General features: G+C 43.5%; 1 protein-coding gene across 2 annotated transcripts; it reads left to right on the top strand.

Annotated features, from left to right (window-relative positions):
* Nucleotides 1-191: 191 nt before the first annotated feature.
* On the top strand, nucleotides 192-27490 carry MAPRE1 (microtubule associated protein RP/EB family member 1). Of its 2 annotated transcripts, none has more exons than XM_045806841.2 (7): nucleotides 192-274; nucleotides 5632-5755; nucleotides 15562-15707; nucleotides 17906-18113; nucleotides 20809-20930; nucleotides 25505-25657; nucleotides 27293-27490. In XM_045806841.2, the coding sequence occupies exons 2-7, from the start codon at nucleotides 5635-5637 to the stop codon at nucleotides 27347-27349; spliced, it is 807 nt and encodes a 268-aa protein (XP_045662797.1). In that variant the 5' UTR covers nucleotides 192-274; nucleotides 5632-5634; the 3' UTR covers nucleotides 27350-27490. The 2 variants fall into 2 exon arrangements, with proteins under 2 accessions (XP_045662797.1, XP_045662807.1); XM_045806851.2 differs by lacking the exon at nucleotides 192-274 and adding an exon at nucleotides 743-829.
* The last annotated feature ends 509 nt before the right edge of the window (nucleotides 27491-27999 follow it).

Raw genomic sequence — 27999 nt, 5'->3', positions numbered from 1 at the left:
TCAGACCACGTGATTGAGCGCCTCGGCGGCCGGCGTCCCGCCCCTTGGGGGCCTCAGCCGTCGATCACTGACCAGGCCCCGCCTCCGGCGCGCGGCTGAGTCCCTCTCTATAAAAGGAGCCGGCGCGCAATGACGAGCCTATACGTCGGCGCGTAACGGGGGGGTGCGTGTGAGGTCATCGCGCGGGCGGGCGGGCGGGGTCGGGCGGTTTGAACGAGACGAAGACGGAACCGAAGCCGGGCGCAGGCAGCGGACGCGGTCCCGCCGAGAGCCGGTGAGCCGGCTAGTGGGCACGAGGCGGCGGCCGGGGGACGGCCGGGTGGGCCTCGGGCCGGACAGGCGCCCGCGGGGTCTGCGGGCGGTGCCTGGGCCGTTCCCCACAGCGGTGCCCATCGGGGCGGGTGGGGGAAGGGCGGGGCCGTGACCCGGCGCGCGCGGGCTGGGCTGGGGGCGCGCGCTCAGTTCTGCCAGGGGCGGGGCCTCGGGCCGGAAGTGGGGGCTGCCCCTCGGAGGCGTGGGGGCTTCTGGGCCGCGGCCTAGGTGTGGGACTCCCGACAGCGGTAATGAGAGGTTCCGGGTTAGTTGGGCCCTGGTAGGGGGTGTGTGTGGTTGAAGTGAGTCCTGCTGGGAGCTCTGGGGACTCCCACTGTAGGAGGCGGTGTCGCCTGATGGTGAAGAGTTCGGTTTTGAATTCAGACCTGGGTTCCATTCCCTGCTGTGCGACCTTGGGCAAGTGCTTGAACCTCTCGGCCTCAGTTTCCGCATCTGTAAAACGGGGACGACGATAAGACTGTCTGCGGAAAGCTCTTATCACAGCACGTGGCAGAAAGTAAGCCAGCTCAATGGTCTCCTTCCTTTCTTCTCTGGGTATTTGATGAGCGCCTAAATGCTGGGCGCTGTGCTGAGCAAAGGCCTGCTCTCCGGGCGTCTGCATTGTGGTGGGGAGACAGATAGGAACTAAGAAAATGAATACATGGACAAGATAATTTCATATAATTACTATGAAGACAATATAACAGGGTGATATGAACAGTGCTTTTCCAGTCCCTGCTTCACAACTGCCCTGAGGTGCTTCAGGACAGAGTTTGGCTTCTTCCCATTTTGAGGATGAGGATCCTGAGGCCCACTGAAGGGAAGGTACACCAGGTGTGGCATTCACTTCCCTGTTGTGGAGCTGTAAGATAATAACAGCAGCTCTTTGCTGATTGGGCACTTGTTATGTGGCAGGCATTGTGTTAGGTACTTGATGTGGCACTCTATCATTTAATATCACACTATCGCTAAGAGATCCTATCTTCATTTTACAAATGAGGGACTGAGACTCTGAGAGGTCAGGCGATTTTCTTTATGCTGTCCAGCAGTTGGCTGAAACCACATAAGTGAACATGAGTCCAGGCTTTTAACCTCTATATTATGCTGCCTCCCTGAGAGCTAGTGTGTTTCATTCCAATGTGCCCTTGGTGCTGGTGTGTCAAAGTGCCTAGAACAGTTTCTGGCACAAGGAGAAGCTTAAGACATGATGTGTTTTTCACGGAAGTGTTTTCACTTAGATTCTCATTTAATCCTCACCATCACCTTGTGCAGAATATGTTGTTCATCTTTTACAGGTGAGCCATTTGTGATCCAGAAAGGTGAGGTGTTTACTCAGGGTCACATGGCTGTTTTCTGGTGGTGTCTCCCTCCCTTTCTTTCCGTAGGGCTCGATATGGTGCCTTGAAAGTAATAGGGTGCCCCTCAGCCAGCATCCAATCAGAATGGGTTTGAGAACATGCTAGGAGAACTGTTGAGGAGAGCCTGGGGAGGTAAGAGCTTTTTCAAGGCAGTTGAAACCTGGATCACGGAGCCTTTTAAAGGTGAGGCTTGCACAGTGGTCATGGGGTTTTCCATTGAGGCCAAGCAATGGAATCCTTATGGAGGAAGAGTAAGCTGTAGCTAGCTGTAGCTGTAGCCGTAGCCCTGAGAACTAGACTCTGTTTTGACTGCCTGGAAGAGCCAATTAATTGTGAGTCAGTGGATGTTTATTGCATATCCACAGGGTGCCTAACCCAATGTATTTAGTGCTGCAGAGTTTGCGGAGCGCATGGGGCCAGGTATTAATGTACTGCTAATGAAAGAGTTTTAAATTATAAGATGATGAAAGGCCATTAACGTTTTCTGAGCTGGGGTGTGGTCAGGAGACACACGTGGCTCAACCAGCTGCTTACATTTTATGGTAGCATGACCCATACAGTACCCAGTGTATGTATGAATGTCACCAAAATAGATTACAAGTGCTTAGCCTGGGACTGTGTTTTTTGTTTAGATGTGTCTCTCCTTGGTACCTGGTAATAGTATGTTGCACACAATATGCATTTCATTTATTCATTCATTCATTCAGAGATTTTAAATAGGGGAGACACTTGATCTGATTTGTGATTCAGAAAATTTGTTGTGGTTGCTATGTAAGAACAGATTAAAGCAGTGACACTAATTTGAAGGCTGCTGCAGTGGATCCGGATGGGAGATGATGGTAGGTCAAATACCCAGAGAAGAAAGGAAGGAGACCATTGAGCTGGCTTACAGTGTTTGGCACTGGAGGTAGGAGGATGAGTGGGACTAGGTCTCCCCTGCCCTGGATCTTGTTTGTTTAACACCTGTTATGTGTCAGATACCATGCCAAGTATTTTATGTACTTTATCTCATTTAAACCTCACCTCATGATTTTTAGATAGGTGGAATTAACTCATAAGATAACTGAGGTGTATTGAAGTTAAGTAACTTGCCCAGGGTCATACAGCAAAAGAGTGATAGCCTCACACTCAAACACAGATCATCTTGGCTTGAAATCCTCAGGTCTTTTCATAGAGCAAATTGCTTCCTGGCGCAAATCTGGTCTGGGAATGATTCAGAAATGAGAGATAATGACAATCCATTGTGATAATGCCTATCGTAGAGGTTTGAATGAAGTGCTATGGGAACAGGAATTAATTTCCCCGTGGAGTCAGGAACTAAATTGTGTTGGCTTCTTGTATAAAATGGTTTTATCATCTGAGTTTTAAAATGTAAGAGTGTTGATGGTTTACTTTCTGAAAAAAGTTTATATAGCTACAGTTTTCTGTATTTGACACTGTCCTGCCAACCTGAAAACAAATAGCATTTAACGAGTGCTCACTGTGTGCAAGGCACTGTGCCAAGTGCTGTGGAGGATGGGCAAATGTGGGATACGAGGGCACAGACCTGATAAGTTATTTATCCTGCCAGCTCTGTCAGCCCACTTATAAAAGGGGGATTGGTTGGGTAGATCTCTGTCTCTTCCAGCCCTCACATTCTGTAGCTCTATGACTCATGAGGCTTGCAGCAGACTAGTGTGGGAAGACCAACTCATATACTAGGCACTAGGTGGATGGAAGGAAGTGTCACAAGAGAGCATGGGCTCTCATGATGGTTCCAAGTTTGCTCTGAGTTTTTATTACCCCCCATTGCTAATATTGGTGTCTCAGGAAATGAGGGAAATTATAGGTGTCAAGGTCACTATGAAATCTGGTGATTTATACTTAGTTGTGTGTCCTCATGATAATTGACCAGGAATTTCATTAGGTCTGGATCAACCTGCCCTTCCCTCCTTGCTTGAGTTTTCCTTTCCCACTGTCGGGGAACCAGCAGTCTACCAGCAGTTGGGGTGATCTTTTTCATATGTTGGGGAGCAAGAATTCCTCTCCGCTCCAAGATTCTTCTAGCTGGACTGAGAATCAAATTGACATGAGACAGATGAACAGGAAAAAATAAAAATTAATAGGTGTATGTATGGGGAATCCGCATAGATGGGGATGCCAAAGACAGGCAAAATGAGGTCTATATGTTACTCTCAGGAGAAGCAGGTAAGGGGTCTGGGATTTCAGAGGAAAGGAATGCATTTCAGAGGGTGATAAGAGCAGGTGTTTGGCGATTAGATGTTTGCCCTACCATATGGATGGGTCACTCAGTTTCTCTCTGCTAATACAGCCCCTTATTCTGGGAAAGACCCCCAGTTTAGATTCTTCTCTGTGGTTGCAGGAGGGACAGAAGTTTTTCAGCTCAGCAGGGTCTCAAGTGCCTTCAGTTCAAAATGATCCACTTGCCAAAGTGGCACATTCGGGGGGGGGGTGTCCTGAACCCCTTCACAAACTTAAAGGAGGGTGTGATTCTACCCTGTTTAAATCCCAGTGGATTCCTTAACAATTACAGAATAAAATCGAAACTCCTTACCATGGCCTGCTGAGTCCTAACATGATCTGGCTTCGTTACTTCTTTTCCCACTCCTGTTCCTGTTCTCCCTCTTGCCTATTGGGTTACAGCCACCTTTCACATCTCCATGTGGCTGCTACCTTCTGATTGTCAAGCTCAAACGCCAACTCAGAGAGACTTTCCCTGACCACATTCCCCACCACTTCCATTCCCTAAATGGTCTACAGGAGATGACATTTGTTTGTGTATTTGGTCCGTGTCAGACTTCCACTACTAGAACATGAACCATCTGTGGACTGGCAACTTGGCTCTCTTGCTTATCCGTTTCCTTGGCCCTAGAAGGGTGCTTGGTAAACATTTGTTGACTGAATGAGGATGACGATGGCATCCATATTTAACAGCATTTTAAGTTACTGTGTTTCTGTGTGTTTGTTGTTTTGAATTTGAAAGCCTAGCAGAACAATGAAGGGCACCATTTTCTAGTGGCAGGGAAATAATGTGGCTGGCAGGGCTGTGCAGGTTTGGCTGCCCGTTCCTGGGGCTTCTGAGTTGAGCCTCTCTTTCCTCATCTGTAAAATGAGGAGAATGAGGTGAGCCTTGCAGGAAGTTGTCAGGGTAAATGACAAGTATCTGTGAAGCTCCTCAGATGTCTTCCTGTCCCCAGGTGCTTCAGGAGAGTATTAGTACCAAGGACCCTTCACTGTAAGGTCATTTCCCACCATGTTTGTAGTAGGTTCTTGAAAAGTTTATTTACTATTTTGATTATAAAAAGTGGGTATAGTCTTTAAAGAAAAGTTGGAAAAAGTTAACTATAAAAAGGAATTAATAAAGGCCCACCATCTGAAGGAAACTGCTGTGAACATTTTGACATTAATGGATAAGTTTTCTGAACAGAGAACGTTGTTTGTGCATCAGCCTCCTTCATAGAGCATTTATTTTTTTAAAGATTTTATTTATGAGAGAGAGTGAGAGAGCATGAACAGGGGGTAGGGCAGAGGGAGCAGCAGACTCTCTGCTGAGCAAGGAGCCCAATGTGGGCCTTCATCCCAGGACTCTGGGATCATGACCTGAGCTGAAGACAGACGCCTAACTGACTGAGCCACCCAGGCGTCCCCTTCATAGAGCATTTAATCATCTCTTTACTTAGTGTCTCTGGTTCCTTAAAATTTAATACTAATCACATTAGAATGGGGCCTAACTTTTAGGCTGGCGGTGGTTGGACAGTTCATTTAGGGTTATGCTTATGTGTGGCAGTCCAAGTTCCTGACTGGAATCCTAGTGTCTGATTTGGCCTCTTGGGCAAGAAGGCGAGGCTTGAAAATTGAGTCTACTACAGATCTGCTCTGGGTGACTGACTCTTCAGGAAATGCTTGCTCTCCCTTGCATGCCTAATAACGTAAGCCCTTCTCTTTTCCTCACATATTGTAGAAGATGGCAGTAAACGTATATTCAACATCAGTCACCAGTGATAACCTAAGTCGACATGACATGCTGGCCTGGATCAATGAGTCTCTGCAGCTGAGTCTGACGAAGATCGAACAGTTGTGCTCAGGTAAGAGAAATCCAGTAGACCATTTTTCCAGTAAAGCCTTCAGGTCCTTCAGGAATGTACAGGCCTGTATCTGACTGCAGAGGCCACGGGTTTAGGTTGTGTGTCAGGGCTGCCCTGTTTATTCCTTTCAGCCCCACCCCAGTTCCATTTCTGGAAGGAACGATGCTGAGAGTGGATGTGCTTCTGTGCCACCATCTTTACTTTCCGAGGCCTGCCGCTTAGCCCAGCTTCTCCATCTGCACCCTTGTGCATCCAGATTTGAAATGTTTTCTTTGAAGATGACAATTGTAACTGTTCTAGTTTAATATTAGCTTTATCAGTGGCATATCTTATTCCCAAGTAGCAAAGTCAGGCAAATGCCATTCCAGCCACAATTTTATCGAACTGTTATTTAATAAGGATTTTACAGAGAAGTAATGATTTAGAACAAGAATAGAAACATGGTTTGTTTGTTTGTTTGTTTTTCTGTGTACACTAATTGACATTTAAAAAACTAGAAAGAAGAAAATAAAAAATGCTGATAGTTCCATTATTCAGGGAAAGCCGCTGTTGGGATGTTTTTTTTCACTTTTCTGTGAGCATATGTATTTGTGTATATCCCAGCTTTTCTCAGTTAACTATATTGTGGATATTCTTGAGTGTCATTCATTATCATAAAAATAACTTATTTTTAATGGCTGTGTGCTATTTCTGTAGATATGCTGGAGTTGTTTAATATCTTCCTGATTTGGGAACATTTAGGTGGTTTCTGATTTTTCCATAGTGATTTCTAGAAATGGAATTAACTCGATCAAAGGGTATGGACACTAGGTTCTTGGTAATTATTTTTTGTGAAGATGTTATTGGTTTCTACTTCCTCTAAAGACTTCCTGTCTCACCTTTGGGGGTTCTGCTGACTTCCCGATTCTCCTCACATGATAAGGATTGTGTTGGAATTACCAGACTGGGTCTACCACAGATAGAGGTGGTGTTAAGAATATGCCAGAGGAATGAGATGTACATCTTGCTGCTACTTCAGTTCTTACCCTATTTGTGGGAGAGAATTAGAATTATTCCTGGTTGTAACAACAATGGCCATTTAGCTAAACACTTAACATGCCAGGGTCATGTAAATGCTTTTCCAATATCTCTTCATGCAATTCTCACTATACCTCCCATGAAGTAGAGATGTTTATTAACCCCAGTTTACAAATGAGGAAATGGACTTAGAGAAACTGAGTAACAAGTCCCGGGCTTATACGACAAAGAACAGAATTGAGACTTGAACCTTTGTTCAAATCAAGAGCTATATTATTCAATCCCCGTGCCCTACTTGCTCTCCACACTTTTCCTTTACTGGTGTCATTTGGATTTATTTATTTATGAATGATTTGTGATTTTATTTTTAATTGATCTCTACATCCAGCATGGGGCTCAAACTTGCAACCCTGAGATCAAGAGTGCATGCTCCACCGATTGAGTCAGCCAGGCAGCCCCATTTGGATTGGTTTAAAATTATTGCTTTTGGGGTGCCCGGGTGGCTCAGTTGGTTGTGTGTCTGACTCGTGATTTTGTTTCATGTCAGGATCTCAGGGTCATGGGAACAAGCCCTGTGTCAGGCTCCGAACTCAGGGGGGCGTCTGCTTGAGAATGTCTCTTTGTCTCCTTCTGCCCCTCCCCCTGCTCATGCATGCTCAAGTGCACGTGCTCTCTCTCTCTCAAATTAATAAATAAAAAAATAAAATTACTGCTTTCATTTATATGATTTTTTAAATAAAATGAATTCAGCTTCTGTACTTTCTTATATCATAGCTGGATCCTAGTCTTGCTCTTAGTTTCATTTGCTCATCTTGTTATATCCTCTGAGGTTTAATTTCCATTTTGCAGATGGTCAGGGGGAGGCTCCATGCAAAGTTGTATAGTGAAAAGATGGTGCTCGTGAGTCATGCTAGTTTCTCACTAGTTACTTTAGTTGTAGCAGGGACAGGTTAGTTGTAGGCACAGGTTGTTAGCTTTAGATCTGTACTGCCTCCCCCCAGTTTCTGTTTTGTTTCCTCAGTCCCATCACCACATCCTCATTTGTTTGAGGCTCTTAAAGCACTTGTTTGCCCCATGATTTGTGACTAATGTGGGGATGAGGTCATCCCAGTTTTCATTGGAGCCAGCTTTTTCACCAACAGTTTCTCCCTAAAATTTACCTCTTTCCTTAAAATACTCTGAAATATATTTCACTTAATTGGAAAATCGGATCTCTCTTTTTTAAAAGATGTATTTATTTTTAGAGAGAGGGAGAGAGCGTGTGGTCTTGGGTGGGGGAGGAGCAGAGAGAGGGAGAGAGAGAATCTCAAGCAGAGAGAGGGAGAGAGAATTTCAAGCAGACTCCTTGCTAGGCTCCATCTCACAATACTGAGATCATGACTTGAGCCAAAATCAAGAGTTGGATGCTAACCGACTGAGCCACCCGGGTATCCCTAGATAGCTTTTAATGTGTAGATAAGTGGTACATTATGGGCTCCAGATTTATCTCATTCAGACAGGGAGCTGTTGTGGGTAGTCAGGACTGGGTATTAAGAGGCTTCAGTCTGCAAGTCATGTGATTTTGGACGAGTCCCTTAATGTTCTAGTTCCTCATTTGTGAACTGGAGTAGTAGGACTAGGCCTACCTGTAAAAATAGCTCTCAGATACTGATTCTGTGCCAGACTCTGGACGTGTAGATCCCTCAAGGGAGTGTGCATATGCTCATCTTACGGATGAAGAGACTGCCCGTGGGCACGGCTTATGGGTTACAGAGCCTGCTTTGGAACCCAGATCTTTGTGACCACAGAACTTACACTCTTTCTGCTGCATACGTGCTATCTTTTTTTTTTTTTTTTCATATTATATCTTTTTAAAAGAAGCATTTGGAAGAGAGTTAAACAAATGTAAATTACATATAATTAATTACAATGATATTGTCTTATTAAAAATCCCTGTGAAGAATTTCAGCTTTGCAAGCTGCCTGCCATTTTCTCATCCTGGATAAAGTAAGTGCTTTTCCGCAGCAGAAAGTGCTAAGTGCAGGACCCTTAACTGTGATTTGTAAGCAAACTTTTATTCATTCATAGCTAGTTTTCCTCTCAGAGTTGTATATGACTTCTCTCCAAGTATGTAGACGGTTGTATCGTGTTTCACATTGATGTTTAGAAAACCAGGTCTCAGTTTTCAGTATGAGACCAAACAGGATGAGCTGCAGACACTGTGTCCCTGGAGAAGGCCTGCTGCCAGGGGATTGGAGTCCTAGAGAAAGTAAGGTTCCTTAGACCCTTGCATTTTCTGAGGCCTAAGCAGCATCCTAGTAGCCTTTAACACTGGTGCCTGGTCCCTCCCAGTCTTATCTCTGATGAGCAGAGGATCAGGCTGGCTAGAATTTTCTATGAAACCCAAGCCTTGAAGGGTAGAAATAGGTTTTCCTCTTGAGACAGCAAAGCTCTGAGGTCCTACACTGTTAATGTGCTGGTTGCCTATGAAATGGCTGAGTTTTGTCAGCATTGTGACCCCACCCCATCCCGCCCCACCCCACCCACCCTAACAGTGAAATAAGCCTTTGCTGGGCTCTTGTGAGGTAAGGGGAGGGTAACTTTCAGTCACAGTTGGTAGGTTGTTTCAAGATGCATTTCCATTCCATAGTCTCCCTGTTTTGGGGAGCTATTTATCAAGTATTTTGGAAAGATAGTCATCAAGGTAAAAACCCTGATCCCTGAAAATGGTTTGGATGAGGGATTGCTTGTATCAGAAAGGAGATGCTGGTTGCTTTTTGTCAACCACTCCTCTGTTCCCTCAGTTCCATTCCATATTCAAGCCTTCTGCATATTTCCAAGGGCCTAACATGGTTCTTTGAATCTGGAGTGGCCCTCACTGAGTGTTCTCAGCTCCCCCTTCTCTTCTTGTCTTCTCCGCTCTAGCCTGGCCTCCAGAGTTCTGTGCTGCACAGAGTAAGAGAGGTTCGTGGTATGCAGACACTACCCAGCAAATGCTAGATTTCCTTATTTCTCAGCTTGTTGTAGGGGCCCCTGAGTTTCTCTAAAATGGCCTGTCAGTCTTGCTCATGCTGCTCTGAGTGTAACCAGGCCTCCCCCACTTCGTTTTCTCCTCAAGTTAGCTCCCTTTTCCAGACACTCCATTTGGCCTATGATTCCACCATTCATTTCCAGTGTTGCAGGCCTCCAAAGAGACTAATACACCCAGTTCTGAATGTCTTCTAATGGGTGTTTTGGATCTAGCCCCCTCTCCGTTTGTTCACTGTTGCCACAGTGGCCTCCTCACCAGGCACACGTTCCCTCCAGGTCCCCCCCCACCCCACCCAACCCGGGTTCCCCTGCCCCCACTCTGGCGCCACAGTAGTCTGTAGCCTTTCTTAGAGACCGTTTTTATTGAGTCACTCCTCTGCTCAAGGAAGGATCTCTTCCAACTTTTTTGCCTGACTCTTCAAGTACCTCCTAGTTTTTCTTTGCCTTAATTAAAACAAAACAAAAGACAAACTTTTCTAATTATAAGTTATTAGGTCTTATGAAACATACTAAGAAGAAAACTATAATCTGCTGTAATGTCACAAGCCTAGTGGTAGTCGTTCTCTTTTAGATGTATTTTTATCCCCTAATTATGGCTTTATTTATTCAGCACTTATCATAGTCCAGGCACTTTCCAAAGTGCTTTACATATGTAATCTGGAAGGTAAAAACTATCATCCCCATTTTATAGATGGAGAAACTGAGGCATATTGAGGTTAAACAGCTTGCCCAAGGTCATTTATTGTAGCTGTACTTTCAGTATTTAGCTATAATTATTAAACATAATCGAGATACACTGTATATATAGTTCTTATTTTTTGAATATTTTGAAGTAACCGAAGGTCTCAAAATGGTTTAAAATTCAAAAGAAACAAAAAGATAAACAGTGAAGAGTTTCCTCTTTAACCCTGTCAGCTAGCCACCCTGCTAGCTGCTCCAGAGAGAGTGTATATGTATAAGCAAAAACATCTGTCCATATTTTGTGTTTTTTCCCCTTTTTTACACAGATGGTAGCATGTTTAATCATACTATATATATTCTAGAAGGTATTTCATATTAGTATATCAGATGCCACTTTTTTTTTTTTTTTTTTTGGCTATGTAGATTCTAATTTCCTTGCAGCAGTCCCCTATCAATGGACATTTGGTTTCTTTCCAGTTTGTTGCTCTTACAGACCATTACATTAAGTAACAAGCACACGTGTATGCTGGACAGTTTTGTTTCCTGCTTTTATTTTTTTTTTAAAGATTTTATTTATTTATTCGATAGAGAGACAGCCAGCGAGAGAGGGAACACAAGCAGGGGGAGTGGGAGAGGAAGAAGCAGGCTCCCAGCGGAGGAGCCCGATGTGGGACTCGATCCCAGAACGCCGGGATCACGCCCTGAGCCGAAGGCAGGCGCTTAACCGCTGTGCCACCCAGGCGCCCGTTTCCTGCTTTTAAAATTAAAATATGATTATTTTTCTCATGTTAAAATATTTTGAGACTGATTTTTAATGTCTGCATTAATGACTCCTCATAGCCCCCTGTTTCCAAATTTTATTCATCCTTTAAGATGACTCAGACCTCGCCTGTTCCCTAAAGTCTGAACATGCTTACATTTAGTTGTCAGTGTGTTTCCTGTGTGCTGTTAGAACTTTGGGAGCTTTTCACCTGGAGTCTTCTTATAGGGAAGGGAAGCATCTCTTCTGTATTGAGTGTTGGCTACGGTTTTCATCTAATTCTCCGGGGGTCTTTGGACATGAAGGGGTTGAGAGCCAGTGCACTTGAGTGTGAGGTTTTGGAAAGGGGGTTGCCTCGTTTAGTGTTTTCTGCTTGCAGCATGGAACTTGGTAGGGTGAGGCCACAGCAACCGGTGAGGCCACAGCAGCCGGTGAGACTTGATAGTTGACGCAGTGACATACAGCTGGTCCTGTCCTAAGTCTGTCTGCATCCTCAGGCCACAGATTATGTGGGCCCGTTCTTCTGTCACAGATCAGTGGGTCAGCAGCCATCTGAGAGAGACCCTGCTTGTGTTGCCAACCTTTGTTATTAAGGCAGACTGGAAGGCAGGCTCCTTTTTAACCTGTTCTGTACCCAGTTGGGACATTTATAGGCCAGGAGTTTTCAGCCCTTTTGTGAAAAGGAGCTGATAGATTTTTTTTCCCTTTAAACATTTACCTTCTTTTTTTGTGTTCCGATAATAAAGTAATATTTACTGGGGCACTTAGCTGGCTCAGTGGAGCATGTGATGTGACTCTTAGTGAGTTCAACCCCCATGTTGGGTGTAGAGTTTACTTAAAATGTTAAAAATAAAAATATTATTTAGTGTAGTACATAATTGAATATCTAAAAAATAGAATGCATTCATTACCACCCTCCAGAGATGGCCACTGTTCAGTCATTTTTGATCTACAAAACAGTAATTTCATATGGTTTAACCTGATTCATTGTGTTTTTTTCTATGCATATATATATATATATATATATATTAGAAAGGCTGTTTTTATATATATGAAGACATTTTATAGGTATGTTTTTGTATCTTGATTTTCCTTTTAATATTAAATCTTGAGTCCCCCCCCCCAATGTATTTTGAATGCTTGCATAATATTGTCTCAGGCAGCTGGTGTGCTAATTGATTGCTTCTACTGTTGGACATAAAGGTTGCTTTCGTTTTTTACTCCTGTGAGTAGTTCGCCAGCCAGTTTTGTAAGTGAATCTTTGCCCTATTCTTTTTTAATTACTTCCTTAGGCTGAATCCCCATGTGTTTATTAACCACTTATATTTCTTTTGTGAATTGTCGGATTGCTTTGTCCATTTTTAATGATGTCTTAATGTTTGTCTTTATGTATCATCCCTCCGTTTCAGCCAGTTACAGCATGGTATGTCTTTTCCCCCCATCCAGGAAATGCTTCTTTATTCAGCTACAGGGTGTTGTAAGAGGATGTCTGATAACACTGTGGAAAAGAGCAGTGGACCGGGAGTCAGGATACCTGGGGTCTGGTCCTAAGCTTGGTCTCTGGCCTCTGTGGTCTTAGGCCACAGTTTTTTGTCCTCCGTTTTTAAATTTATAATGGCTCTAAGGATTCTTCTAGCTCTAAAATGAAAGAACTGTGATAATTCTTCAAGCAAGTTTTTTTTTTCTTTTTTAAAGATTTTATTTGAGAAAGAGAGAGCATGAGCACGGGGGAGGGGTAGAGGGAGAGGGAGAAGCAGACTCCCCACTGAACAGGGAGCCCCCACGAGACTTGATCCCAGGGCCCTAGGATCATGACCCGAGCCCAAAGCAGACGCCCAACCAACTGAGCCACCCAGGCTCCCCAAGCAAGTTTTTGTGAGAAGCAGATGACTGCTGCTTTTAAGTGGTTGTGGTTGACTTTAGCGGGAAGTCAATGGCTGGCTTGAGAATAGTGTATATTTAGTAAATGCACATGATTTTGCTGTTTCAGAAAAATATCTTTCATGTATAACACAGTGCTGTGGGTATAGATGCTTAATAGATTATATTGTGTGTGTGTGTGTGTGCAGTTGTGCACGTTTTGAATTGATTTGTATGCATCAGGATCCAAACATTGCAATTGGTAAATTATGACTTTAAAATCTCTTTTAAAATATAACAAGGGTGCCTGGGTGGCTAAGTTGGTTAAGCGGCCAACTCTGGATCTTAGCTCAGGTCTTGATCTCAGGATCGAGAGTTCAAGCCCTGCGTTGGGCTCCGTGCTGGGTGTGGAGCCTAAAAATAAATAAATAAATAAATAATAAAAATAAATAAAATGTAACAGATTACCCTTCTTTATGCTATGAGTTTGTTAAAGAAACTGGGTCATTGTCCTCTAGAATTTAGGAAGCTATTTGTGTCCCTATTTTAAAAATATAAATATTGCTAATTCAGTGCCTGGTACATAGAATTCCTTCAGTATATTTTTGTTGGCGAAGGAAGTAAATTGGGCACCTCGAAAAACCAGGCTTTCACTTTTTGATGCTATTTTTCTACTCAGAATGTCACTTTGGTCACTGAGGTGCTTCTGCTCTTTGCATCTTCTTTCCAAAAATAATGATAATGGCACTGTTTATGCCAGAATTGGCAGGGAGCCAGATTGGTCTGATTTAAAGTAAGTTGAATATGCATATGATGGCAGTCTCGTTCTGCAGAACACCTTTTGCTTAGTCACTGGATTTCTTGCCTCCTTCCCTGGCTGTTTCCTTTGGCACATCAGCCCTGCAAGGGCACTAAGTACACAGTTGAAGCCGACCCTGTCTTAGGAGGGTGAAGTTTGATAGGCATTAGGGAAATTACATTCATGGAAATTTTAAGCACAAAGAAAATGGAGGTGGTGATGGGAAAGAATGGGCAAGTGGGGGAAGGAATGGAATTGGAAAGAAATGGGATGAAATATATGTAGTAACTTTCTATAGTTGCTTTTAAAATAAAAAAAAATAAGGGGAGGAACAAAAAAATTTCTTGTATTTAACTTTGTTTTTAATAACTGATAGGTTAAGTTTATTTAGAGATGTAAAACCTCAGGGAGACAGACATCTTAGAAAAACATTTATTTAACCTAGGTCAGGGGATGGATCTTTGAAATACTTGGGAAATCCCTACTCCTGCCAATGGGGAGGAGGTTGTGTCCTTGCAAAAAATCAGACGGAATCACTTCTGTTTCCCTTTCTCTTCTAGGGGTTCATTTTTCTTTGCAGTGGTCATTTTATTGTCATGCTTGTTTCTTAAGTTTTAACATTTCGTAGCAATATTTCTTCTTTCCTCATCACAGGCTTCCAGATTGCAAGTATGTTAGAACTTAGGTGAAACCTGTCTTGTTATAGATTTTGAGAAATTGACTCTGATGTCAAGTGGTAATGAAGTTTTTGGGTTTTGTGGTTCACTTTTTTTTAATTTATTTTATTTTTTATTTTATTTTTTTTTAAGATTTTATTTATTCATTTGACAGAGATAGAGACAGCCAGCGAGAGAGGGAACACAAGCAGGGGGAGTGGGAGAGGAAGAAGCAGGCTCATAGTGGAAGAGCCTGATGTGGGGCTCGATCCCATAACGCCGGGATCACACCCTGAGCCGAAGGCAGACGCTTAACGACTGTGCCACCCAGGCGCCCCATGTGGTTCACTTTTTTTTTTAAAGTTGTTGTTATTGTGAGTAAACTCTGCCGCCAACATGGGGCTTGAACTCACGACACCAAGATCAAGAGTCACATGCTCTACTGATTGAGCCAGCCAGGCGCCCCAATATAGGTCCACTTTACAACTTTTTAAATTGTATGTGGGTTAAGTAGGTTTGGGGAAAAGTTCATCTTGCTTCTTTATTTATTTATTTTAAAGATTTATTTATTATAGAGAGTGCATGGGGGGTGGGAAGCAAGCAGAGGGAGAGAGAGGCTCTCAGGCTGACTCCCCACTGAGTGTGGAGCCCAACCTGGGATTGGGGGGGGGGGGGCGCTCGATCTCACAACTCTGAGATCATGACCTGAGCTGAAATCAAGAGTCAGATGCTCAATCTACGGAGCCACCCAGGCACCCCAGTTCATCCTGCCTTTTTTTTTTTTTAAAGAATTTATTCATTTGAGAGAGCGTGAGATATCACAAGCAGGGGGAGGGGCAGAGGGAGAGGGAGAAGCAGGCTCCATGCTGAGCAGGGAGCCCACGTGAGACACGATCCCGGGACCCTGGGATCACAACCTGAGTAATCACGCTTAACTGACTAAGCCACCCAGGCACTCGACCCTGCTTCTTGAATAATAGTATTTAATGATGTAAGTTATATTAATCTTCTGTTGTTCATTCAGGGGCTGCCTATTGTCAGTTTATGGACATGCTGTTCCCTGGTTCCATTGCCTTGAAGAAAGTGAAATTCCAGGCTAAGCTAGAACATGAATACATCCAGAACTTCAAAATACTACAAGCAGGTTTTAAGAGAATGGGTGTTGACAAAGTAAGTAAATTTTACTCTTTCATTTAGGTTGTTTCTTAATTAGTAGCTGTTACTAAGGATGTAGATGCCGGCCTGTAACTTTGGATGTTTTCTGCCCCCTCCCCCAATTTATATAATTATCTTTTCTCCAGGTAAAATAAGATTTACTAGGAGCAGCATTTCTCTGTACCCTCTTATCCCCAGTTCCCTTGCTGTCTTCTTCCTTTATTTTGAAGTTACTAGCGTTTGGGGGAGTCAGCCTGTAAATCTGTACTCATGATATTTTTCTTTAAATAATACTGTTTAATCTTTATTAGTCTGAGATCTAATCCTTTTTATCTCTGGATTTACTTCTGTAAAGCATACCATATGGTAGAGTAAGTAGTTCTAATAGAAAAGATTCTAGAAATACTTGCTTTTTATAGTAGGGTATAAGGAAGATCCCTTGTGTGTGCTGGCAAGTTCCCTTTTGCCCCTAATGGTATTTGAAAGTATCAGAAGCAGTCCACCAGGCTTCACTAGGACAAATATCTCTGTTTTAGTAGGTAATGTATTACACAAAATTAAGCAGCGCCCCCCATTAGAATGGTTTATTCTTTTTCTTTTGTTTTTTAATTCTTTTTCTTTTATTTATTGAGAGAGAGTGTGAAAGGAGGGAGGAGCAGAGGGAGAGAGAGAATCTCAGACTCCATACCGAGCATAGAGCCTGATGTAGGGCTCAGTCTCATGACCCTGAGATCATGGTCTGAGTCGAAATCAAGAGTTGGATGCTTAACTGACTGAGCCACCTAGGTGCCCCAGAATGGTTTATTCTTTTAAGCCATTTTTGGGGGGAAACATTTTTTAGTAAAGTTTGTAGTCACACATTAATTATCTTGCTGGTGTATCTGGTCAATATTTACTATGAAATTAGCCTTTTATTTTAGTTTATGAAATATACATTTGTATTGAACGAATATCATTTAGGTACCAGCCATAGTTTAAACTAGGTGTAGCTTACTTATGTGCAGTAATTCGTCTTTTTATAGAATTGTATTTAATTTTTTTGAACAAGGAAAATTTCTAAAGCATACAAAAGTAGAGCAGATAGTGTGATGATTCCTCTTTTACCTCAGCGATTATCAAATGATGGCCAATTTGTTTCAGATGTCCCTTTATCCCACCTGCTATACTCATGGATTATTGAGAAGTGAGTTCCAGATAACATTTTGCTTATAAATGTTTCAGTATCATACAAAGTAATTTCTTAAAATTTTATTTATTTGCTCAGAGGGGTGGATATAGTTGAAAATGTTACATATATTCTTTTTTATAGAAACACCATTGCAACTGGAATCCTTGAGGAGTTAAAAGATAGTTAAACTCTGGCCGACAGTCCAACAATTTGAAGTAATACCTGATAACAGGTATTCTTGTACAGTAAAAAAGTTTACAGGGTTCTGTTCTAATAGGATTGGAATTACTTGAAAAACATACCGGGGGCGCCTGGATGGCTCATTTGGTTGAGCGCCTGCCTTTGGGTCAGGTCATGATCGCAACGTCCTGGGATTGAGCCCCGCATTGGGCTTCTTGCTCAGCGGGAGCCTGCTTCCCTCTCTCCCCCTGCTGCTTCCCCTGATTGTGCTTGGGGGATAAAGAAATAAAATCTTGGAAAAAAAAAAATAGAAAGAAGAACATACCATTTTGTAGAAATCTGTTGTGGGACAGATTATGTACCTTGATCTATTTTTAAGACCATTTTTTTTCCTTTCATTTTTTTTTCCCCCCAGCTTTATTGATATATGATTGGCAAGACAGAATTTTCTTTAACACCATTCATTGTAGAACCTGTGGTTGGTTTGTGCTCTGGGTTTCCTACTTTGTGACGGGCACTGTGGCCATGCAAGTTGCCTGGGAGATTTACTCTTTTCAGTGGAGTGATATGTCTTACGATGTGCTTGGATACGTGTATGTGACTAATACATGATACGTGTTCTTTTGCATTTCTGATTCCTTTTGATGGACTGACAGGGGTTGGCAGGTCTAAGTACCTGTGGAAGGCAAACTGATTGAAACTGGCTTTATAAACTTTCAGGGGCTTACTTAGCACTAAATTCTTGCCTCTAAAAATTTTTTTTCTCCTTTTGGCAGAGCTTTATACTGATTCGATGCATGGACACGTTTGATGCTTGCCAGAAACCTCTTGCTTTGGGCTAAATAGTCTTGATATTTTTCTGCAGATAATTCCTGTGGACAAATTAGTAAAAGGAAAGTTTCAGGACAATTTTGAATTTGTTCAGTGGTTCAAGAAGTTTTTTGATGCAAACTATGATGGAAAAGACTATGACCCTGTAGCTGCCAGACAAGGTCAAGAAACTGCAGTGGCTCCCTCCCTTGTTGCTCCAGCTCTGAACAAACCGAAGAAACCTCTCAGCTCTAGCAGTGCAGGTAAAACAACAAAACAAAACATTTCCAAGTAATAGTATTCCAAGTATTCGTTCAGTCATTTGTTCATTCAGCCTTCAATCAGAGGGTTTTGAGCAGCCATAAGCTTAGGGAGATTAAGGAGTACAATCCCAGCCATGTGGCCAGATCGTGGATTGTGGCATCAGGCAGACCTATGTTTGTTTTTAGGTGTAGCCCTGTTTAAGCCACTTTATCTCTTCCCCACACTTTCTTCCTCTGTAAAATGGAAATTTCAGTGCTTGCCGCAGAGGGTGGTTCTTCAGGCCTGAATGAGTTATTACTGTATGTAACTTTGTCAGTACTCTAGTTGCGTGGGATTGAAATTCCTCAGGTTAGCTCACAGAAGGAAGCTTTAGTTTGAACACAAGGACTTTCCACAGGGCCCTGGGATGGGAAGTTATAACCGCACCTCAACACCCAGGAACTGAAGGAGATTTCTAGGTCTCTTAGGGACTGTGCTTGGCTTTTTGCATCATCATTCTGTCTGCAAACCAGCTTCCTATGCTTACTGTGGCTTCCCTGCCCTCCCTAGAATTTGAGCTGCTAAGTGGCTTTGGCTTGCTATGATGCCAGCAGAATCTGGGAGGCAGTTTTTAGAGCTTCTCTAAAAGGTTTTGGCCTGGTAGGTTTCCCAGAACCTGTTTGCAGGCATGTATCCGTAGAACATATGTATACTTAGGGGCAGGGCAGATGTGCTACAGATGCTAACTCCTCCTTTCCAGAAGGTGGAAAGAATATAAGTTAAGGTCCCATAGTACCTTGAGAGAGAGAGAGGCTGATCCGTCTGCTAGGTAGAGAGGGACATTGTGTACTTCTTAATTTTCATAGCTTTATTGGGATATAGCTTTATTGAGATATGATTCACTTGTACAGTTCACTCATTTAAAATGTACAGTTGAATTCTTTTTAGTTGAATTCTTTTTAGTGTATTCACAGATATGTTCAACTGTTACCACAAAGAATTTTAGAACATTTTTATTACTCCCTTAAAGAAACCTCATATGTGTCCCGTAGCAGTCACTTCCCATTTTCCCCAGTTCCTCCCCCTTCCCCTCCACCCCAGACAACCACTAATCCACTTTGTGGATTTACCTGTTCTGAATGTTTCACAACAGTGGGGTCATAGAACATGTAGTCTTGGTGTCTGGCTTCTTTCATTTAGTGTAACGTTTTCAAGGTTCATCCATGTCATAGCACCTTTCAGTACTTCATTTTTTTTAATGGCTGAATAATTCTCCATTGTATGGCTATACCACATTTTATTTTTTTTATTTTAATTTTTTATGGGGGGCAGAGGGAGAGGGAGAGAAAGAATCTTCAGCAGACTCCGTGCCCAGTACGGAGCCCGATGTAAGGCTCGCTCTCAACCCTGAGATCATGACCTGAGTTGAAATCAAGAGGCGGACGCTTAACTGGCTGAGCCACCCCGGTGCCCACACATTTTATTTAGTCATCAGTTGGTGATCGTTTGGGTTGTTTCCCCTCTTGAGCTGCTAGGAATAATGCTGCTTTGAACATCCTATACAAGTTTCTGTGTGGGCTTGTGTTTTCCTTTCTCTTGGGTATAAATCCAAAGGTGTATACTTCTGAAGCACAGTTCTTGGGTCGTATGGTTCCTCTGTTTAACCTTTTACAGAACCACTGGACTCTTTTCCAAAGTGGCTGCACTGTTTTATATTCCCATCAGCAGAGTGTATGAGGGTTCTGATTTCTCCAAATACTGAATGCTTAGCTTCCTGGAATGGGGATCTGCGTAGATGCTGGTAATAGGCAAGTGGAGACTTGCAGTAAGCATTTGATCTTGGGGATAAACATATTCTAGAGATCATCGAGAGGAAGTGCCTGTACCTGCGGGGGAAAGGCCTTGTGGTTATTGAACATGTTGGGGTTTCAGGAAGATCAGCTCTTTCTAAGCCTGGCATCATGTACAGCTTTACAGAATAATTGCTAAATAAATGATTAAAATCACGAATAATAAATTTACCTTAAGGTAGCCCATTCTTGATTATCTTGATCGTTTTAACTTCACTACTCTTCCCTTAACTTTGTCAACTTTTGGCTCTACTCACAGAGAAGTCTGTAAGTCCTAGTCAGGGCGCTGCTTTCCTCTCCTCACCCTCCTAACCACTTTCTAAAAGGTGAGCAAAATGCGGGTTTTGAGGTAATGAGTGATAAGAGCAGTCTCTGCCACCCTCCTCTTCCCAAGCCAAGGAGTTTGAGGTTCTAAGATGGGGGGCATCTTACTTTCCAGATGGGAAACATTGGGCACCCGGCAGCAGCTGGGACTGTGAGCCCACTCCTGGCATGAAGTTTGCCTTTGCTCCTTGAAGTTGCCCTCTTTGTGGACTTGGTTGGAGCTGGGTGAAGGTAGATCTTATGCGCCAGAATGACTGTGTCTCTTTCAGATGCTAGTCCTCTTTACCCCAGCGGAAAAAAGACCTCACAGAGGGACTCCTTCCCAGCACAAAAGATGGTGGCTAAAATTGGTACTTAACTCTGCTGCCATAACAACCACTTTGGGCAAACGCGGGATTGCTGTCTTGCATGCGGGGCTCTCTACGTTGGGTCCCTTCACTGCATAGCTGTGGAGGGCATTTGGTCACAGCCTCCTCTTGTCTGGTGGGTTTTTTTGTCTTGGAAGTTTCTCCTCTTAAAAAAAGCTCTGCTCCTCTCTCAGCCCCACAGAGGCCCATTGCAACACACAGAACTACTGCGACCCCTAAGGCTGGCCCGGGTGTGGTGCGGAAGAATCCTGGTGTGGGCAACGGGGATGACGAAGCAGCTGAGCTGATGCAGCAGGTAGGCCCCTCTGCCCGAGACGGGAGGCGCTTCGGGAGGAAGGATGCTGGGCAGCACCGACCAGGGGAGGCCTGTCTGTGTTCTTGGAGGAAGGCCTGTCTGCCTGCTGAAGCAGTCCTCGTGATTTGTGAGCACTTTGGGTGCTGTGTGGGGAGTGTGGGGGTGTAGGCGGAAGAGAGGGATCGGGCGTTTCTAAGATGTGTTCGTGTGACAGAAACCGATGTCTTTGGAAACCCGCCTGTACAGTAGAACCCTGTCGAAGATCTCTGGAACGCGTCTCGGGGTTCTGTGGGATTCAGAGAGTGTCTCTTGAATTTTGGCTCTGACAGAAGATAAAGGAGAGTTCTTTTCTAAATAGTAAATAATGAGAAGATTCCACGGTATCTATGCTGAAATCCTGGGTCACTAGAGATCCAAGTTAGAGTGGAACTGGTATGGAGAGCCTGTTACTGCTCTTCTGTTCTTAGTTCCATGATTTGAAATGTATGCTTCCAGATTAAATATCCTGAGGGTGCTTAACAGAGGTCTCTGTGGATCTGAACAAAATTTAGACTTAGACGTTTTTCACCAACCCTTATAGTTCTGTTTGTTTGCTTTTGGATGCTTCTCTTGATCAATTCCAGTTGTAAAAGCAGGAATGCTCTATGATTCCTGTGTATTCAGGATTGAATCCTTTCACTTTCCTGAAAGCCAAGTCCTAAAACCTGGGGGCAGTGGCCTCACTTGAACCTGGAACCTCTCGTGACCCAACCCCCGCTCCTAGGAGATCAGAACATAAGAGCCTGCCCAGAGATGATGTGTTTTTTTTTTCCTTTTTTTCCCCCCCGAATCTTTTGATTTGTGTGTGCCCTGTGCTTCTAGGTGTCATGGGGATGTCAGGGGGATTGGGTCACCATCCCCATTAGTGTGGCTGCCTTAAGTAGCCTTGGGACTGTCACTGTGAAGTACAGAAGTCCTAGAGAATAAGGGGGCTTCCCTGTAACCGTTGGTTTCTAGACAAGGATGTGCGCGGGAAACAGTCTCAGAGAAGCACAGTGTTGCTAATGCCAAGGCTGGGCGGCCAGCCCGGGGTTCATCTCGTACTGTTAGGAGGAGATGCAGCAGGTTCGGTGGGACTGCTGCTCTTGGCGCAGCTAGTGTCCTTTGTGATGGGGCACAGGCTTTGGGTTGCATAGATCTGGGGATCTTCCTGGCTCTGCCGCTTCTACTTGGGACAAGTCAGTTAACCTCTCTGAACTTACTGTGTTGTGTGAAGTGGGGCTAAGACTTTGCTCATGGTAGTTGAGTGGATTACATGAGTAGATGTTGTGGCAGGTCCCTGGAGTGGCATCTGGGGTAAAAGGGCAGAATGGCAGTGGGTAAAAGACGGTTATGATTATTACTGTTCTTGTCCGTGGTCTTGATAGAGCAAAGTAGATTCTGAAGTGTCTTTTTAAAAGTTCACAGGAGTCAGGTTGTCTTCACAAACGTTAATAATAAAAACAAAAATAACGGACATTTTTAGAGCGGCTTGCCATTGCTCTAAGGAGTACTTCACTTTTGCATCAGCTCTGTGAGGTCTTACAGATAGGGACAGTGTGCCTGGGGAGGTTAAATGACCTGCCCGGAGGTTTGAGCCAGCTGCCCTAGCCCTGCCTCCGGAGTACTTGGGTTTGCACAGGGTTTCCATTTTGTTTGTTTGTTTGTTTTAAATATGAAGGATTTTTTTAGGTTCTCTCCAGGTTGCCAGAGTCCTTACCTGTAACACCCTGTTACTGACTCCGTTGGCTCATTTACCTATATGTCTGGCCCCTTGGAAGTATTTGAATTTGTGGCGCTTGACAAAGGTATGGAGGTCTGGGAGACATGACTGATGTGGGAAATAGAGCAAGAGAGGCTTCTTAGGGCAAGAGGACAGCAGTGTATTCTACACGGATTACCTCATGGTATCCATTTCTTTAGGACATCTGCAACAATTCTGCATTCTTAAGGCATCCTGGAGAAGTTAATACTTAGAGTTGATTTGAGTCCAGAGCAGTACTTTTCAAAAGAAATAGAATGCAAACCAGAAATGTGAGGCACATACATAATTTAAAATTTTCTAGTAGCCAAGTTAAAAAAAAGTTGAAAAGAAACACATGAAATTTCTTCTAATAACCCTTTACCCAATGTATCCAAAGTGTTAGCATTTTAACACGTAATCCATACAAATAATCATCAGTGAAATACTTTACTCTTGAAGACTGTACTAGGTTTTTGAAATCCAGTGTGTATTTAATATTTACCGCCTGTCTCAATTGCATTGGCCACGTTTCAAGTACCCAAAAAGCCGCTTGTGGCTCCTAGCTACTCTGCTGGCCAGTGCAGGTCCAAAGCATTCTCCTTGGGTTTCCTAGGTTATAGCTATTACTTTACTATAAGAGAAGGTTTAAGAGTGGTATTGATTATTAGCCACAGAGTTTAATAACCTCATAGGTAAGCATTTAGAGGAGTGGGGAGTGAAAGCCGGTGACTTATTAGTGTATACTAATTGTTTCTTATGTATACATACTTAATGAGTGATATCATGGAGGAATGCTGCTTTGGCCCCTTAGGTGGTCCCAGAAGGCTGAGTTCTGGTGCCCTTGATAATGTGTAGGCCAAGGAGGTTGGAATGGGTTTGTGAGGGAGGCACTGGTGAACCATGAGTGATGGACTCCTAAGTGTAGCATACCTTTTGAAGCTATTTTGACTCCCTTTACTCCTAAGTTACTAATGTGATTAGAAGACCTTTTCCCTGGCTTTTGGATCTTTGAACTCAAGATTTAAGGCAGCTTCCTACTGCTGGGGCTGGTCAGCTCTTGCCTTCTGCCCTTTTTTTTTAAAAAAAGATTTCTTTATTTTAACGAGAAAGTGAGTGTGAGCTGGGGGAGGGGCAGAGGGAGAGAGGATCTGAAGCAAACTCCACGCAGAGGCCCGATGTGGGGCTCGATCTCACTACCCTGAAACCCATGACCGGAGCTGAAGTCAAGAGTCAGACACTTAACTGACTGAGCCACCCAGGTGCCCCAGCTCTTGCCCTTCTGTCCCCTCTCATATTCCACCTTGGGGCTGATAGTTTTATTTATTTATTTATATATATACGTGTGTGTTTGTTTGTTTATTTATATTAAATTTATTTCATTGAAATTCTCAGTTCGTTTTAAAAAGTCATTTCTGTGGTTGATAAAGGAAGGGTTGAAAGTCTGTTTAGATCCTTGATTTTCTGGTTTGGTCCGTTCAGGCCTTTGATGGTGAACATTGAAATTAAGTAATTGATAGAATGGTCCTGGTGGTTCTGGACACCTGTTCTCATCTCTGGATGCTTCTCCACTGCAGCTTATGAAGGGGGAGTTTTCTTCCGCCCTTGGACAGGACTTGGTCCCTTTGGCTATATCTGGCTTCTTTGCGAGGCCGTGGGGGAGCTAAAGAAGCTGTTTGCTTCCGTTTTTGCAGCTAGTTCAGAAGGTTGGACTAGATGTCTGTGGTGCCTAGTCTGGTGCCTAGTCTGGCTCTCAGAATTCCGTGCTGCCCAAATTGTTCTCAGTAGCTGCACCTTTGATTTCCCGGCTTGGCCTTCCCTGTGGCCCTGGCCTGTGTGTCCCGTGAGGATTTTATGCTGCATGGTATACCATGTAATTAGTATTTCAGTGAGAGTTACACCAAATTCACATGTCATAGAGTTGAATATACTGGAATGAAGATGTGCACTGTGCTTAAAATACAGAAAAGGGCCATGAGAGTTCTTACGACATTTATTACTCTTGGCTAGATAGAGTCCTGGACTAAGCACTGAGATTTATTTCTTCACTGGCCTTTTGTGGGAATTAGAGCCCCTCAGTGGGGTGCCTGGAGGATCCTTTCGCTGGTATGGTGAGCTGATGAGATGCTTGGTGGAGCTAGCAGTGGAACGTGCTGGCTCTGCTCCCTGTCTCTGTGTCTTTTCTCCCTTTTGAAACTCTCTTGGGAGAGAGACAGGGCCAGGACCTTCTGTTCTTTTGAGTCATGGATTACTCCTCCCATCCCCAACATAGGGCGGCCCCGTGAGAACCATTGAGTTCTCCATGCCCAGGCCACTCTTCACTTCTGTCTTTGGCTAATAGTAGTCATCTTTAGTCAGTCTTCCTCTCCTGCCTTGCCATTTCTATCCTGCTTCTTCGGACCAGACCCTCTCTTTCCATTGACCTCCACGTGCAGAAAGACCTGGATTTCACTGACCAGTGCCCTGGTAAGGACTCATTTTATGCTTGTCAGCCACTTTGCTGGGCTGGGTTGTGGCTTCTGCTTCTGTATTTGTCTCACGATCCCTGAGTTTTTTCTCCTTGATCTTTTCTCTATCCCTGAGACGTTCCTCGTGATTGCGGGTGTAGCTTGCCTCTTCTTGGGAGGTGTTATAGTCAAGGTGGCCTCTGTTATTTATCTGGAGCTGAAGAAAACTGATATTAAACTAAAGTGGGTTTTGGTCCATGTTAGAGAATGTGATGGAAGACCATGTCTCTGTTTGGCTTACCAGTTTGTCTGATACGTTACTGGTACATAAATGCTGAGTATCTCACCCTTTTCAATGTCTTCTGCAGGTCAACGTATTGAAACTTACCGTCGAAGACTTGGAGAAAGAAAGAGATTTCTACTTTGGAAAGCTAAGGAACATTGAATTGATTTGCCAGGAGAACGAGGGGGAAAACAACCCTGTATTGCAGAGGATCGTGGACATTCTCTATGCCACAGATGTACGTGTTGACTTGAGGATATTTTCTTGCTATTTTGCCATCTAAGACAAAGTAAATTTTATCTGGTTGGTTTCAGCAAACTCAGTGCTGGTGCTTGTCGTGTTCCAGGATAGCATTCGTCAAAAGACTTTAACTTTGACCTCTCAAAGTCATCCAGAGGTCACCTCTACTCAGCCTCAGCCTCTGCTTTTGCCTTGAGGTCTGTGAGCCTTTGAGGCAAGAATAGGACAAGAAGGTGGCTGGCTTGCCCTGCTTCTGTGGTTTTTGGCCACTGATGGGTGATGAGTGCCACAAAATGCTCTTAACCCCACAATCCCCACTCCACCCCCTGCAACTTGGACCTCTCAGCTCCGTTTTATCAGAGCCCCAGGCATGACCTGGGAACCAGGCTCGCAGCCCCTTTTTGATGTCCCCTGCCCATAGCTGTCAGATTGTACCTTTGTTCCTCCTCCTCAGGAGTGTGCCTGGTTCCCATTTCCTCACAGTACTTTGTGGTCAGGTCTTTTGGGATCCATGTGTATTATTACACAGCTGAATCTGCTGCTGTTGTTAGTCATGACATGCTAGCTGATAGGAAAGACTGATTTTCCCTACATTCAGGATTTGGTATCTTGCTATGTCCATTGTTTAATGGTTTTGCTTATTTATAAATCTGCACACCTAGTAAGGTCTGTAGGATCAAGCTACAGTGTATGTCTAAGTGTTTTATAGTATGTATAGCAGTATACAGATTTAAGGAAATATTAATGTTGTCCTTTACACTGTTCTCTAAATATACCAAGTGAATTTCGGGGAATGAAGACAGATGACTGAAAAGATGATACTTTGTTCAAAAATCCTTATTCTGGGCTTGCTCTTTGCCAGCTTCAATGAAAACAAAGATGACAGAGATACAGGGGTCCTTGGGTCTAGTCTAAGTACTATTTTAGTGGAGTCCTATCTTAAGTAAATTCAGCTATAGAGATTTAGTTGGAAAAAAAAAAAAAGATGGTGGTCAAAGGGGAAGTCTGATTTTTGTGGTGGCGTAGCCATTATTACATGCCAGAATGCCCTAGAGTGAGCGTGAGGTGGGAGTCGCAAATCTGTTGTATTCCCATGCCGCTAGTGTTGGATCAGCCGTGGCAGCTACTGTGGGTAGAACCCACAACACTCATAGTGGCATGCATGGTCCTTAAGTGTGACCAAAGGAAGGCGTAAAGAAAAGCTGGTTGTATAGACAGCTTATTGAGAGGAGATGGCATGGTACTGAACTTTCATGATGACTTCAAGGATTTTCGAGGGTGTATTTTCTTTTTTTTTTTAACAACCTTAGGTAGAATTGACGTAATGAACTATACCCATTTAAGTACAACTTGATGATGTGTGAAATTGTCACCATAATCAAGACCTAATTAAGAAATCAACTTTTGAGGGTAAATTTATGCTTAGTTTTTGCCTTTTGTGAGATGTGTTTCCACCATCTAATAAAGTGGTGGTCACATGGCCTTGTGCTATTAAACGACACGTGTGTGGTAGAGACAGGAAGAGCTGTTGACTTTGAGAGGCTGTGAATATGAGGAAAGTGGCTCCACAGTAGAAACTGATCCTTCAGTTGGTGCTGAGTAATAGCTTTCCCCTCTTGTTTTCCCATTTTAGGAAGGCTTTGTGATACCTGATGAAGGGGGCCCACAGGAGGAACAAGAAGAGTATTAACAGCCTGGACCAGCAGAGCAACATCGGAATTCTTCACTCCAAATCATGTGCTTCACTGTAAAATACCCCCTTTTATTATTCTTAGAGGACTCACTGGTTTCTTTTCATGAGCAAACAGTACCTCTTCTTAAAGTGCACTTTGCAGAAGTTTCACCCCTTTTCCAATTGAGTTTGAGTTAGGAGCTTTTACCCTGTAGCAGAGCAGTATTAACATCTAGTTGGGTCACCTAGGGAACAAAGAGGCTGACCATGGGGCTCACCATGTGGACGCTGGTAACACTGATTGCTGGAGAAGGTGTTTTTATGTGATACACTGAGGTGGAGACCCCAGTAGAGAAATGTAAAGACTGATTTGAATTTTAAGCTAATGTGAAATCTTGGCAGAGAACGTTTTAATAAATAAATGCCTTAAGAGTATTTAAAATATGCTTCCATATTTCAAAATATAAAATGAAACATGACAGGAGATTTTACGTGTTTGACATTGTGTCTGGGAAGGAAGAAGGGCCAGACCTCTGGACCTTTGGAATCTGCTGTTCACAGGCCTTGCAGGGCTGCTTGAATCCTGAAAGACCTAGACCTTGGCCCAAAAGGAAAGTTTAAAAAAGTTGCTCTGTAAAGCCATTTGGTGTCCTTGACCAATAGTATCC

The sequence above is a fragment of the Ursus americanus genome, chromosome 22, assembly GCF_024610735.1.
Source record: "Ursus americanus isolate L20-20 chromosome 22, mUrsAme1.1.p, whole genome shotgun sequence".
Lineage (NCBI taxonomy): Eukaryota > Metazoa > Chordata > Mammalia > Carnivora > Ursidae > Ursus > Ursus americanus.
The sequence above is the reverse complement of the archived record's forward strand: the minus strand, read 5'-3'. Positions and strand labels throughout refer to the sequence as shown.

What these genes read in the sequence shown, in the direction of transcription:
- MAPRE1 (XM_045806841.2), top strand. Translation starts at nt 5,635, where the DNA reads ATGGCAGTAAACGTATATTCAACATCAGTCACCAGTGATAACCTAAGT. An exon ending in TCTCAGCTCTAGCAGTGCAG is followed by an intron (nt 18,114 to 20,808) that starts GTAAAACAACAA and finishes CTCCTCTCTCAG; the next exon opens with CCCCACAGAGGCCCATTGCA. An exon ending in ACATTCTCTATGCCACAGAT is followed by an intron (nt 25,658 to 27,292) that starts GTACGTGTTGAC and finishes TTCCCATTTTAG; the next exon opens with GAAGGCTTTGTGATACCTGA.